Source organism: Drosophila obscura, unplaced genomic scaffold (genome assembly GCF_018151105.1).
Source record: "Drosophila obscura isolate BZ-5 IFL unplaced genomic scaffold, ASM1815110v1 contig_4, whole genome shotgun sequence".
NCBI classification, from domain to species: Eukaryota; Metazoa; Arthropoda; class Insecta; order Diptera; family Drosophilidae; genus Drosophila; species Drosophila obscura.
In genome coordinates, this window is record NW_024542828.1 from 743,396 (window position 1) to 757,593 (window position 14,198).

The 14,198-nt window shown below is 42.2% G+C and overlaps 1 protein-coding gene across 1 annotated transcript; it reads left to right on the plus strand.

Moving 5' to 3' along the window:
- Nucleotides 1-7,619: 7,619 nt before the first annotated feature.
- Nucleotides 7,620-13,768, plus strand: LOC111068475. The gene is made up of 3 exons (XM_041594921.1): nt 7,620-7,685; nt 13,235-13,552; nt 13,607-13,768. Exons 1-3 carry the CDS (start codon nt 7,620-7,622, stop codon nt 13,766-13,768), a joined length of 546 nt encoding a protein of 181 aa, XP_041450855.1.
- Nucleotides 13,769-14,198: the final 430 nt, after the last annotated feature.

Consider the following 14,198-nt stretch of genomic DNA (forward strand, 5'->3'; position numbering starts at 1 on the left):
CCGTCGGAGCTAGGGTGAGGTCCTTACGAGGCCCTTAAAAAAAGTTCGGCCGTTTTAATACTGGGGCAATACCTTGCCATGGCCCAGTCGAAAGAGAGCACTCAAAACGCTCTCCGGACTCATTTCTGCGTTTAATTGTGAGCCATATCGATAGTATCGATATTTTGCTACGTTTTTGTGGCGTTGCCAACCTCGTGCAATTCGTAGTTGCTGCGGGCTGCCATACCACGATATTTTGTGATATGAAATTCGTCAATTTTGATATTCAGTTTAATATTACTAGATAGTCGGCCCTCTCAGCCCTAAAAAAATTATTTTATCCAATTCCTCAATAAATTTTGTTCAGGATTGGCTAGTTTTCAGAGCTCTTTTTCATTGGATTGTTTAGATAATAGGGTTCAAACAAAAACGGCCAAAGCATAAAACGTAAATGTTGACTAAATGTGACGTCAATGTTGCTGGTCAACCAAGTTTCTTCTATGCGTATGTACTTTTTTATACCTTATTTCTTTTAATTGATGTTAAATGTTTTGTTATGATTATTATTTATGATTTTATCCTAGATTGAAATGTTTTTTACCTATTAATGCACATGTTTGTGTTTTATATATACATTTATCCCGGTTCTGATACCTATTATAGGAACCCGTGAGCTGCCAAATTTCGTTAATGTCTTTAAAACAGAGCCTGAGTAGTTTTTGCATTAATTGGATCCTGAAATTACAAACAATATCTCAAGCCCATAATATCCGTTTTCCCAAGGTATGCAGAACAGTTGCACAACAATGCTGCCTCTTCATTTCCTCATGCTGCTGAACTTTTTCCCATACAAGTCAATTGTATCTTACGGGAGCGTCGCAACAATGTATATACCACACCACAAAAATGAGGGGAAAGTCACCACGAAAACGCTCTCTTCACCACGGAAAAGAGAGAAAATTTTGAAAACCCACCACGAATTGAGAGCGAAAAATGTGAGTATTTTTTGTGCGCTAAATGAGTTTGGCGGTCATTTTCAAAAGTATATTAATATATGGAAAAATAAATGTTTCACTTTATTTGTTTTGTCGAGTGTGACTCGAACCTCAGAAACGTCATTTTAAAATATGCCGTAAATATACCGAGAAAAAAAACAGCTTAACCCCGCTCCATTTTATCAGGTTAGTAACCAGTAAAGATCAACAAACAAAACTATTTTGAACAATTTTTATATTATTTCGCTTAAAAAATAAAATTTAATAGCATTTTTTAGTAATAATTATTTGAGCCCGATATTATCACGATTGTTTTTTCAAAACATTCAAAACTATCCATGACTTAACTATCAATCGTTTGACAGCTCTTTGTTTTGGTTTTATTTGTTACGAACCTGTTTTAGTGGTGGGGCAAGGCCGGCTAAATAACATTTTTTCACACATTCTTTTTGTATTCTATAACTCCTAGCTGGTTTAGGTCGACCTCCTAATCCCCATCCTAACCTCTTCCTTTCTGTGACCTAAATTATGGGCATGGGCGTATCAAATTAACTATGATTAAATAAATAAATAATTATAAATAGTGACAATTACATATATAAGAACAAATAAATAAATATAATTAACGGTAAATAAATAAATAAATAAGTGTATACACAGATATGCGACGGCCTAGTGGGTTCTAAATTATATGTAGGTATTTAAATAGGGTTTAATAAAATCTTTGCTGGAGGACGGGGACGATATTCCGGGGTCCACTTCCAGGCCGGGCGAAGGACCATGCCGCTGTGGACAGGACGGCGGAACTGGGCACAGTTCTTAGCAAATTTACAAAAAAAAAGTGGAGTGTAAATTGGGATTTTTCTCCCCCATTGGAGCGGACTCACTTTGTTCCTTTTTTTTTCAGCTTTTCTAGTCTATCCGCATCGGTCCCGCTAGGCAGCTCTACTTCCACCTTGCTATTCGAGGAAACGTAAAACAAAAAAAATTCACTTTGAGTGATGACCACTACCCATCCTCATTTCACTCACTTTCTAATTATTTTTATTTTTATTTCTCTGAGACCCGATCCGTAACCGATTTTTTTTTGTACCGTCTTCCGCCAACGATTTTTTTGATCTGTCCTAAGCCTAAGCCTAAGCTTTATATCGTTGGTCGCCAAGCCCCATCGATCTCTTCTATTGCCCTTGAACCAGGTTCAAGGGCATGGCCTACTCTTCCTGTAACCGCTCTCTCTCCCCTTAAGCGTGTGTGGGTGAATTGGCTCCGGGACACCGGCTCTCCTCTCTCCACAAGGGAATTCAAGAGCGCGCGGATCTCATAGTTTTAAGATCGACCGACTAGGGGGCGCCACTATCCGCTCACCACTATCCCTTCAACCTCGGCCTTGCCACCCTGTCTGGAAACCTTCCTCTCTACCATGCAAATTATTTCAATCGATTACCCTGAAATGCAACACCTAGTGAAAATTCGGGGGACCATGGACGCGAAGAATTATTCACCAACATTGAAGGACTTATAAGTTTGCGTCGGCCTTGCCTACAGCGCCCCAACGTAGGCTTACACCCACTCTTCTACCAGTTAATACGTGAGTACATCTTGGTGTTAATTTTGCTCCTACAATTTTAGGTCTTTGGCGTGAAAAATCCCCACCGGCTTCCCCGCCAGGTCTTCAAGTTCGTAGGCATTATTTCCAACCGGGCGTACGACTCGGCACTTCAGGAACTTCCGGGCGAACTTAGCGTTGTAGCTCTTCCCAAAGTCACTGATGGTGAAGTTGCGCCTGTATACTTCTTGCCCAGGTTTGGCGAAGAATATTCGGGCCCGTTTGTTGTAGCGCTGGCTGCTGCGCTCATACGCGTGGTGAAGGTTGGCCTTAATACGTTCCCGGATGATGTGGCATTTATCCGCGGGGTCCAATGCGTGCACCTCATGCTCCGTCAGCGACTGCAGCTTCCTCGCCAACTTATAGCAGTTCCCATTAAGGAACATTTGCTGTCCAAAAACTGCAAAAAACGGCGTCACGCCTGTTGCTTCGTGCACTGAGTCACGGATCGACACTTCAATCTCCGGTAGGTATATATCCCAGTCTCGATGATCCTTCTCTAAATACGTCCTGATTGCAGTTAATATTGTCCGGTTCACCCTCTCGGCGGCATTGCTCTGTGGTGAGTAGACTGCTGTGCGCAGATGTCGGACGCCAAAGGTGCTGATCATGTCCTGGAAGATCTTCGACAGGAACTGTTTTCCGTTGTCGGAGTGGATCACCTCGGGCACCCCAAACTTGTAGAACACTTCCTGTACTAGGAATTGAACTACGTTCGCCGCGGTCGCCTCTCTCATCGCTTTCAGGAAGGTGAATTTAGAGAAGTGGTCTACGACGACAAATATCCAGGCTTGTCCCCTTTTTGACCGGGGATACTTTCCCAGAAAATCGATGTATAATTTCTGGAACGGCCTCTCCGTTACGACTTCCTGACCGATCCCTACCTGGCTTCGATAATTGGGAGCTTTGGACTCCTTACATGCATCGCAATTCCGGACATACTCCCGCACTTGTGTCGTCATCGCTGGCCAGTAGAATTGCCTTCTAAGCCGATGCAGGGTCTTCTTAAGTCCGCCGTGTCCAGCTGTGTGGTCTTCGTGGGCCTTGGAGATGAGAGTTTCCGTCAGTGACGCGGGAATCCATAATTTCCAAATGGACCCTTCCACTTGGTCGTCCATTTGCGTGAAGGCCATCCGCTTGAATATCAAATCCCCTTCCACTCGTAAGTCGGGCAACATGTCTTGATTCTTGCCGATTTCTCCTTTCAGCTCCTGATATTCTGAAGACTCAAACTCTGTCGTCTGGAACCCGAGGATCTCCGTTGGATCTATCACCACTTCGTCGATGCAGCGTGAGAGCGTATCCGCCACGACGTTATCGGCTCCTTTCCGGTGTTCGATCCCAAAGTCAAACCTCTGCAGTCGCAATGACCACCTCGCAAGACGTCCGTTTAGGTCCTTCAACGACATGAGCCATTTCAGGCTGGCGTGATCCGTGATAACCGTGAAGGGCATCAATTCAACGTATGGTCTGAATTTCTCAATGGCCAACACCGCAGCTAAACACTCTTTTTCCGTTACAGAATAATTTAGCTGATGCTTGTTTAACTTGGCGGAGAAGAATGCCACCGGACGCTCGGCTCCTTCGACGTCCAACTGAAACAACACCGCTCCCACTCCGTAATTCGATGCGTCGCACTGTACGTAGAAAGGCTTCTTGAAATCCGCATGACTCAATACCGGAGCCGTGGTGAGTGCCTTCTTCAGGGATCCTATCGCCGTTTCGGCCTCCGTGGACAGGAAAAACTTTCCACGCGGATGCTTCTTCAGCGCGTCTGTCAGCGGCACTGCAATGGAAGCGTAATCCTTGATGAAGCGCCTGTACCATCCTGCGGTTCCTAGGAAGCTTCTTAGTTCCTTCACTGAACTCGGATTGGGAATCCTTTGAATGGCCAAAACTCTCTCAGGATCCATCTGCAACGTGCCACCTCCGATGATAAATCCCAGGTATTTCAGGGACCTAAAGCAAAATTTTGATTTTTGTAAGCCTATTGTTAAATTTGCTTTTCGCAGGCACTGGGCCACCAACCGAAGGTACCGGAGATGTGTCTGGAAATCGGGAGCTATCACCAAGAGATCATCTAGATAGACGAAAACGTTTGATCTCAACTGCGTCGGGATCACTTTGTCCATCACCCTGCATAGCCTCTGTGCAGCGTTACACAGACCGAAGGGCATCATTACAAACTGGTACAGCGGACGACCTGGAACGGTGAACGCGGTACACTTTCTGCTTTCTGGATCCAGCTTAATTTGCCAGAAAGCAAATTTGAGGTCTACACTGGAAATGTAGTGCGTCTGGTCGATCCTGGACAGTATTCCCTCGATGCTAGGAAGAGGGTATGCGTCTTTGACGGTGAGTTGGTTCAGCTTTCGCGCGTCCAAACAAAATCTGTTTTTGTTAGGCTTCCGCACTACCGTCGTCCTGTTGCTCCACGGACTATCGCTAACCTCTATCACTCCCAGTTCCAGCATCTTGTCCACTTCGGTCCAGACCACTTCCTGCATCGCTGGGGATTGAGGGTAGTGTCGATCTTTAAACGGCTCCGCGCCCTCTACCAACTGGATCCGATGCTCCTCTACCGTCGTTGACCCTAATCCGGCATCTTCGTAAGTTAGGAACTCCTTCTTCACCTCCTCTAGTTCTTCAGCTTCTTTCTCTTCCAGGTCCCACGCGTCCACATGTACGTTCTCCTGATGGTCTTCGGCATATTGGCTGATCTGTGACATCTGGACTTCGGATATCTTGGCATCGCTGGGCGAACTTGGATAAGCTCCGAGGACTGTGGGAGCCAACGCGAACGACCTCCAAAAATCGACACCCAAGTACATGACTTGCTCCAGGTATGGACAGATGTAAAAGAGAATGTCCTTGCTGATTCCTTTGTACTCCACAGGGATTCTCGCCTTGCCGATTATGGTCCGGTCCTCTCCTGCGGCGGTTTTGACGATCGAGACATAGTTGTCCATCTCCACCCCGAGGTCGTCTAGGAGCTCACGACTGCCCTTTCCGAGGACACTTACGGATGCCCCAGTATCCAGGAGTCCGGAAATCTTCCGTCCTAGGATTTGCACCTTGGCAAAAACCCTTGGGTCACGTCCTGCTCCACGCCTGACTGCTTCAGCCACCTCCTGGCGAGTCTGTCTCCTTTGCCGGAAGCGTGCCCGGGCCTTCTGGAGTCTACGGCTGACACCTCGCATTCCACTCAGCTGATGTCCGTCAAAGATCCGATTTCGGACTTGTGTATATCTCCTCATCCTCTCTTCGGCCGGTAAGAATTTTAAACTATATTTTTCTACACTACTTGGGTTAATATGCTTAATTTTTACAAACTCCAACGGCGTATCCTTCACTTTCTCGCGGGCCTTCGTCCCGAGCTCTGATGTCCCGCCTTTATCAGGCCCGTTCTTGCGTTTCCCGAGCAGTTGGGACACTTCGGCGTGTACGTTTCGGGCTTTCCGCAGAGGTAACAGAATACTCTGCGTTCCTTTGCCATACACTCTCGGAACCCGTGATCAACTTCTCCGCAATTCCAGCAACCCAGCCTCGGCTTCGCTGTCAGGTGGGTTTCCTCAACCATCAACTCTTCCTTTCCTTCCAACAGCTCCGAATCTGGCTCTATCTCCTCGACTCGCTTCCCGGATTGTTGGAATTTTGTCGTCGGGCGAAAAGCTGACCTTCGCTCACGTCTGCGTAAATGGTATTCCACCTCTACACACTCTTCCCTCAGCTGCTCCAGGTTCCGGACTCGGATCGCGTACACATACCGAGCGATCTCCTCCTCGAGTCCCTTCTTGACGACTCTGACCATCTCGGCATCCGCACGGAATCGGGTCACCAACTCGTCCTTTAAGTCCTCCCAGACTTCTGGAGGCCTCTCTCGGACAAACTGCCAGTACCACTCGGCAGCCCGTCCTCTCACCAGATGGTGAAAATTATTGAGGACTTCGTCCCACGAGCGTCGACTCTGCCTCTGGAGAAATTCGACCCGAAAGACAAAATCCTCCACCGTCAGTTTGGCTGGGTCTGGGTCGCCGTCGAAATGGATGTCCCACTTGTCGACGCGTCCCCATCTCGGCTCTCTCCACTCGTCTCGCCTCTCGTAGGGCGTCGTGAATCGCCGAGCTCCGCCGTCTCCTGCTGGTTCCCGTTCCAGTTCCATCGGTCTCGTTTCCAGACCGCCATCTTCCACCATGTGGGCCCAACTTTGGCTCTGTCTCTCCGGCTTCCTTGGAGGCGCTTGTGGAATATGCTCCTGTTGTTCCACGGAACCTTTGGGTCTGGTGCCGGTACTCTGTCTTCGCCATTCTGGAGCCGCTGGACCGCCTTCTCTGCCATTTGGACCATTCTCCCAGCCCAGATCATGGATCAATTCTCCCTTCTGGTGCAGGGGCGTCATTGCCTCCGTTATGGCACCCATCAGCTCCATAAATCCACGACGGATCTCTTCTTGCAGCGTCCTGCTGATGGTGTCCGCCATAGCACCTCTCTGCGTCTCCTGCGCTTGTGCTATGGCGACGTTTATGCCCGAAAGAATTTCCGACGGCAATTCTTTTGGGGTCTTCGGCGGGTTCCAGCTGTCGTTCTCGCCTCCTTCCGCGCCCTGACTATCTCCTCCTCGCATCTGTTCAGGCAGGTTTCCTGACGGAGGAGTCCTGTGAGTCATTTTCCCTTTTGACCGTAAGTTGTAGCTGCTCATAAACTTTTCTAACTACCTAACTTTCCTTTCTTTCACAGATAACTACCTAACTCCAACAAAACTCAACACAAAAAAAACAAATAAAAAAACTGCAAGATCAACCACAAGAGGGGAAAGTAACCACAACTGCTACTGGAGCCATCTGCACTTGGTTCCCTACGTCTTTGCTTGTCCAACGTCTACCTTCTTAGTCGCGAGCGCTGTTGACTTCTCATCTTCTACAGAAGATTAAGTGTCAAGGGCGCTCACTCTTCTACCTAGCTGCTTCTGTCCCACTACTCTACTGAAGGATATCCTCGGGATCCTGTAGATGCTCCAGGTGCATCGCGTGACCGACTAAATGTCCCCACGGGCCACCTACAGCAAAAAATCTCTACGAGATACTACCTTCCCGCCTCCTCCAGCGGTAAGTAGGGGAAGCAGCACAAACAAAAACTACTCGACCTTAACTAACTTTGGGTATTTTTTCTTTCCAGGCTCTCTTTCGTCCACCAGGCAACGGGTCGGTTGCTAACTGGCTTGAGGATTCTCCTCCGTCAGTGCCAACCTCACCCCCTTGAGAGCTCCAGCTTCCCTCTGTCAGATAAGTTTAAACACAAACTACAAAAAACAATTTACTTTGTGGATTCCTACATTTTCAGATCCCCCAGTGCCGTGCATCTGCGAGCCAACCTTCACAGCTCCTCCCAGGCCACCGGAACACAGACGGACCCTTACTGCAGACTACCACTCGAGATCGTTCCTCTCGGCTGGACATTTATAACCTCCTCGACTTTTGTGATTCGCAGCCGTACTCTCCCACTTTCGTGTTCGAGAACGGACTGCGACTCACAAATTTGTCTTAGATTGGGCGCCATTATCGTTACGAACCTGTTTTAGTGGTGGGGCAAGGCCGGCTAGCCAGTCATCTCAGGAATAGGTTTTTTCCAGGCCCCCAGGTCGCACAACAAACCAGCTGTTCGGGCATCTCGAACAAATATGACAACAAAACGACGATTCAAAACAAACCAACGGACTTTCTCTCCGACGCGGAACAACTACAAATCTCCTCTTTTCCTCAAGTGTAGCGGCCGATCTCCATTTCGCCGCTGTGGTCCCCTTTCCCCCCCCATACTAAACACACTAGCAATTCATATTAAACGTTATAATTTCACTTTAAATAACATTTTTTCACACATTCTTTTTGTATTCTATAACTCCTAGCTGGTTTAGGTCGACCTCCTAATCCCCATCCTAACCTCTTCCTTTCTGTGACCTAAATTATGGGCATGGGCGTATCAAATTAACTATGATTAAATAAATAAATAATTATAAATAGTGACAATTACATATATAAGAACAAATAAATAAATATAATTAACGGTAAATAAATAAATAAATAAGTGTATACACAGATGTGCGACCTGGGGGCCTGGGAAAAACCTATTCCTGAGATGACTGGCTAGCCGGCCTTGCCCCACCACTAAAACAGGTTCGTAACATATTTTAAATAAGATGAAGTGTGATTGCGGATTTGACATTCAAATATACCGGCAGACCCTCAAAAATATACCAAACAATACCACACAAATATATACTAACGCTTAAAAAATACCGTCGAAATACCGAGGAAAGAACGAACTTAACCAATTTAGGCCCCTACAAACTTTAATTTAGCCGCGTTTTGTAGATTCATCCTTACTCTTTACTTACAAAATCAAATGACCATGATATCTTTCAACTGCGCTGAAATTTTTGTAGATTAGATTGTTTTATTTTTTCGTTCAGTATTTTTTGTGAACTGACAGTTGGACTAGCAAAGTTCGAAACGGTATTTAACAGTAAAACGGTAGATTTTCATAAAAGATACTCTAAACGACGTACAGTGTAATTTTCTGAGTGAGCGCTGTGGATAATTTCAATTTACGCATCTGCTCGAACATTTTTAAAGGGTTTCGAAAATGGAATATTTTTTAAAAACGTTTGAAGTTGACCATTTTTTCAGTGAGCAGCATTTACTGAATTTTTATGTACATGCTGCATCTTTCAGGTCGTAAACTATAGTCTCTATGTTTAGGTGTATTAATTGGTAAGATTGTTCATTAATACAAAAATTGGATTTTTGGAATAAAACTATAATGTAGAAAATTACTTTCTCCAAGTTCTCGCGAGATTTTATTTTTATACTCGTTTGAAAAAATTTTAAGTGTACACATTATAATATATTAATATTGGAATAATCATTAATATTAAATAACTGTTGAAGAACACAATCAAAAGCTGCATTAAAGCTATCAAATAGCTCGTCACAAGTTGATTCGATGATTTTGTCATCAAAAATATAGCTGATAGTTTTGTGGAAAAAACTGTCAACGAATTTGGATTTTAATTTTTTGTTTGTTTTACGTCTTAAGACCATAATACTGAGACTTTTTATTTAACTTATCGACCAGATGGTTGCTTTGAAAAAACATCTATATTTTTGTGTGATAAACGGAACTAAAATTTACTTTGAAAATATTAATCACAGACACCATTTTTAAAATACTATTTTTCCAATACAAATTATAAAAATGATTTTTTTGTATTTTTGCATATTAACATATAATTTTTATAGAGAATTTACAAGGTTACAAACAGCTCCTAAGTTGCACTACCCGACACCATTTATTTTTGATACATTTGGGGCTTTAAGCATGCTTGGTAATCATATTTTTATACCCGTACTCAAAAAAGAGTTAAGGGGTATATTAGATTTGTGGTAAAAGTGGATGTGTGTAACGCAGAGAAGGAAACGTTTCCGACCCCATAAAGTATATATATTCTTGATCAGCATCAATTACCAAGTCGATATAGCCATGTCTGTCTGTACGTCCGTCCGTCCGTCCGTGTATTTCAAAATTTCGACCCGCCTCCTTCCGCCCACACAAAGGACGATAATCTGTGGCATGCACAATTTTAAAGATACGATAAAACTAAAAACGCAGTATCATAGAGAATGCCCATATCTACCAGATTGCCAAATCTGAATCAGATCGGATTATAATTATAGCCAGAATGAAGAAATTAATTTTCTGTTGCTTTCCCCGCCCCCTCCGACAAGAAAACTAACCACTGATTCTTTTTCTCGCTCGCACACTCTGCCGCGTTCAGTACGCGAGCAACCCCTAGCGGAGGAGATGTAGAATCTAAATGGTACATGTCGAATATACATGTTAGATGTAGAATATACATAGTATATGTAGATGTAGATAACAGATGTAGCAAAAAAATGTAATATGTAAAATTTTTTTTTTATTCTAAAATTAAAAAAAATTATAAGCTCAAAAATGTATATACTGACTGAGTACGGGTATAAGTAGAGTCGCGTCCCCAGAAGCGACTCACACGTTCCTTCTCGTTTTTTTTCCATAGATTTAAAAATTTTTTTTTTTAATTTAAAAATAATCTTATGTTTTACTTGCTTTTTGCTTAATTTTTTCACATAACTTAAGTATCTTACATATGGTCGTAATAACTTTGCCATTCTGAAAATCAGCTATAATTGAGACCCAAACACTTTGTAATTTCAGCTTAACGCCTGGGAAATATTAAGCTTTCTTACGCAAAATAATTTTTTTTTGATTTGATTGATTTTGATTTTGTTTCAAAATTTCAACGATGTCTTCGAAACTGTTGGCCACATTTAAAACCAATGTAGGCTCGTCTTAAAGACAGTATTGTTGGCTATGGATATTTTTCTTAACTGAATACGGTAAACCGTTTTTATTTTATTCCACTATATGTACGGGAAGTGCCTTAATTGTGGACATAACGGTATATCGCGTGAACTCGTCCTGATAGGAAAAAATCAAGTACATATTTAGATTCAGCGTCCCCAATTTCCTTAAAAATAACATTCAGTTTTTAATCAACAAAAACCTTGTTCTCTTGAATAATCTATGTATTATAATTAAGGCTTTTGTATCTGAGGTCCGAGCTCCAGGTCCAGTGTTCACAGTATTCAAAGCCATTAAATATACTTACATAGTACATATACATATAGCAGCATAAAATAACATGTTGGTTTAGAGCAAAAGCAATGCGCTTCCAGCTATTGATCTGTGATTATATCGGTCTATTCCTAACATTATTCATCAATATTAACTTATATACATACATATGTATGTACTATGGGCAGGCACCCAGCGCACTCGCTACGCTCATAAGCTGGGGATTGGGCTCACTGAACCGAACACTATTTACCACAGTACATTTTTTGATGCCAAAATGGTTCTTTCTGCCAGTCATGCATGATTTAAGGATTATATTTTTTACATTAGGGGATAAACGGTCAATGAGAGAATTTGGCGAATCAACAGTTGTGGATAAATGTATTGGCAAATTTATACAGCCAGCAGCAACTTCTCCATTGCCTATATATACAAATTGTTTGGAAAATGTTTCAGCCGATTGATCTTTGTATTTGTAGTTGTACGCTCATGTTTGTTTAAAGCTTGACTTTTCACACAATACGCCACGATGACGATGACGATGATTTCAAGTTAGCGTTTATCTCATCTTTGAAGGACGGAAGTGTTTGTCTAAAATCTCCTGAGAGTCCCGCAGAATAAATCGTCCCTATTTTCTTTTTTTTTAATCTTTAAGTTTCCTGTTCAATCGAGAGAAATACCATTGAACATTTTTTTTTAATGTTGCACACTGCGACTGAGATATCTTGAACATTTAAACGCAGCTTAAATGATGAATGAGCTCTTCTTCCTCCATCCAATAAATTTGCAACAATTACAATCTGACTCATGTTAAAATTTGAGCGCATGATTAATAATGTCAATTAGTCCATAGCAAAAATCAGCACTTTTGGATAAGCGGAATACTCAATATCTGCCTCGCAGATGAATGCGAAATGAAGAAACGAAGCGGATGTAAATACTCGATGTACTTGTGTTTGTCTCTATTCAAATTATCGTTGTTGATTTCGTTCATCCCGTACCTCTTGTATTTCAGATTTACGCAATTGCGACATGCTCACATGCATATTTTCATTATCTCTTGTCGGATTCGTTCTTCTAGTCTTTCTGCTCCACTATTTCGCATGTTAGTGGTTAGCTGTCGACTATCAATTCTACATTGCGTACACTCCAAATATTGAAAGATTTGCATCTAAAACCCGAGCTGTTGATACTGCCCTCTCTAACCTGCGATAGACAGCATCTATACGTTGGCTGTTCGGCAGAAGCATGCAATATACAAATGTGAGCTTCGAGATCGTAGAGGATCTCCTGAAAAACTTATAGTTAGAACTATCTACAGCAGATACCTGAAAATTTAAATTGCAAGCAATTACTGTACCGATTTAACAAATGTATTCGAACCCCTCTATTTCCACAATGCGATTATGAACAAATTGATAAATAATTGCATGAACTACACAGAAATTGGAATGGAAATCAGTGGTCTATACATCATATATTAAATATTGGTCTATTTGAAAATTGCGACTGGGTCGCTTCTTCAATAACCTTTAAATTTTCATTTTCTGAACTCTTTTTGAATTAATAGATTCCAAAATTGTCCAGAAAAACGCCAGTCAATTCCCATTCAAACGAATTATTACGTACTGCCGATACGGTTGTTATTTGAAAAGCAGTTCGCATGACCTTAACATAGCGAAAAAATAAATGAAATAAATTTTTTGAATCAATTACGCGAATACCCTCTAAAAGGGTATCTAATTTTGAATTGAAATTGAATAATCAAAGCTACTAATGCGGATTGAATTCTGGTTAATTATATTACATCATTGGGATTCAATTCGCATTCGTTTATCATTCGTTCATATCAGTCGGCGCAATGGAGTCCAATTTAATATTCTGTGTTCTATTCGGAATATTTATAGCTTCTTCATTCGATTTTAATGTAAATATATCCTAACACTTTTTGTCCAACAATTCCGGCATTTATTTGAGTCCACAGGATGCGGTAGTATTCAAGTTTACAAACGTCGTTTGTGAAAGCTTCAACAAATCCTGGTTCGTGTTCCACAACTGTCGTCTGAAGGCTGTCAGTCGCAGCAAAGTGCTCCTGAACATGAATGCGACGATATTGCATCCGACCAACGATATGAAAAGTCATGTGCAGATGTTTAAAAGAGAAAGTGGATATAAGCCCTGGCTTTTCGACGTTAACTTTGATGTCTGTCTGTATTTTCGAAGGCATAATATCCCCTTTTTTTCTATAGTCCATGGGCTCTTTAAAGAGTTTACCAACTTTAATCACACCTGCCCCTACGTGGTAAGATTAAACGGATTCATCTCAAAACTTCAACATCTTAAATTCTCATTACAGGGTTTAATAACTATCAAAGATTTGTATCTTAAACCCGAGCTACTGCGTCTTCCCCTTCCAACAGGGGATTATCTGTTGTCGTTGAAGTTTTATTACGATAAGAAGCATCAATTTGATATGAACATTAGTTATACGTTTGTCGAGGATCTATTGAAGAGTTAATAACCTGCTATCCCTATCCCTATCTCTAAAAGTTCACAGATGTCTGTTATTGAAGTTGTAGAAAAATTAAATTTCAAGATTGTATTTTACAGCGTTTTAAAATTTGCCGCAGTCAATTGCAATTTTTGTCCATCTGGGAATACACGTTTATTGAGAGTATTTTTGAACCAACAATTGTGGACAAATCTATTGTCCCTTCTTTACAGCCAGTAGCAACGCTTCATCTATATGATAATTGTTTAAAAAATGTTTCAGCCGATTGATCTTTTAGCTTGACTTTTTCCACATTACGCCATAGTGACGATGATTTCAAGCAAGCGTTTATCTCATTTGCGTACGTTAAACCTGGAAGGACGGAAGTATTTGCCTGAAATCACCTAAGAGTCCCGCAGAATAAATTGTCGTTATTTTTTAAATCTTTAAGTGAACA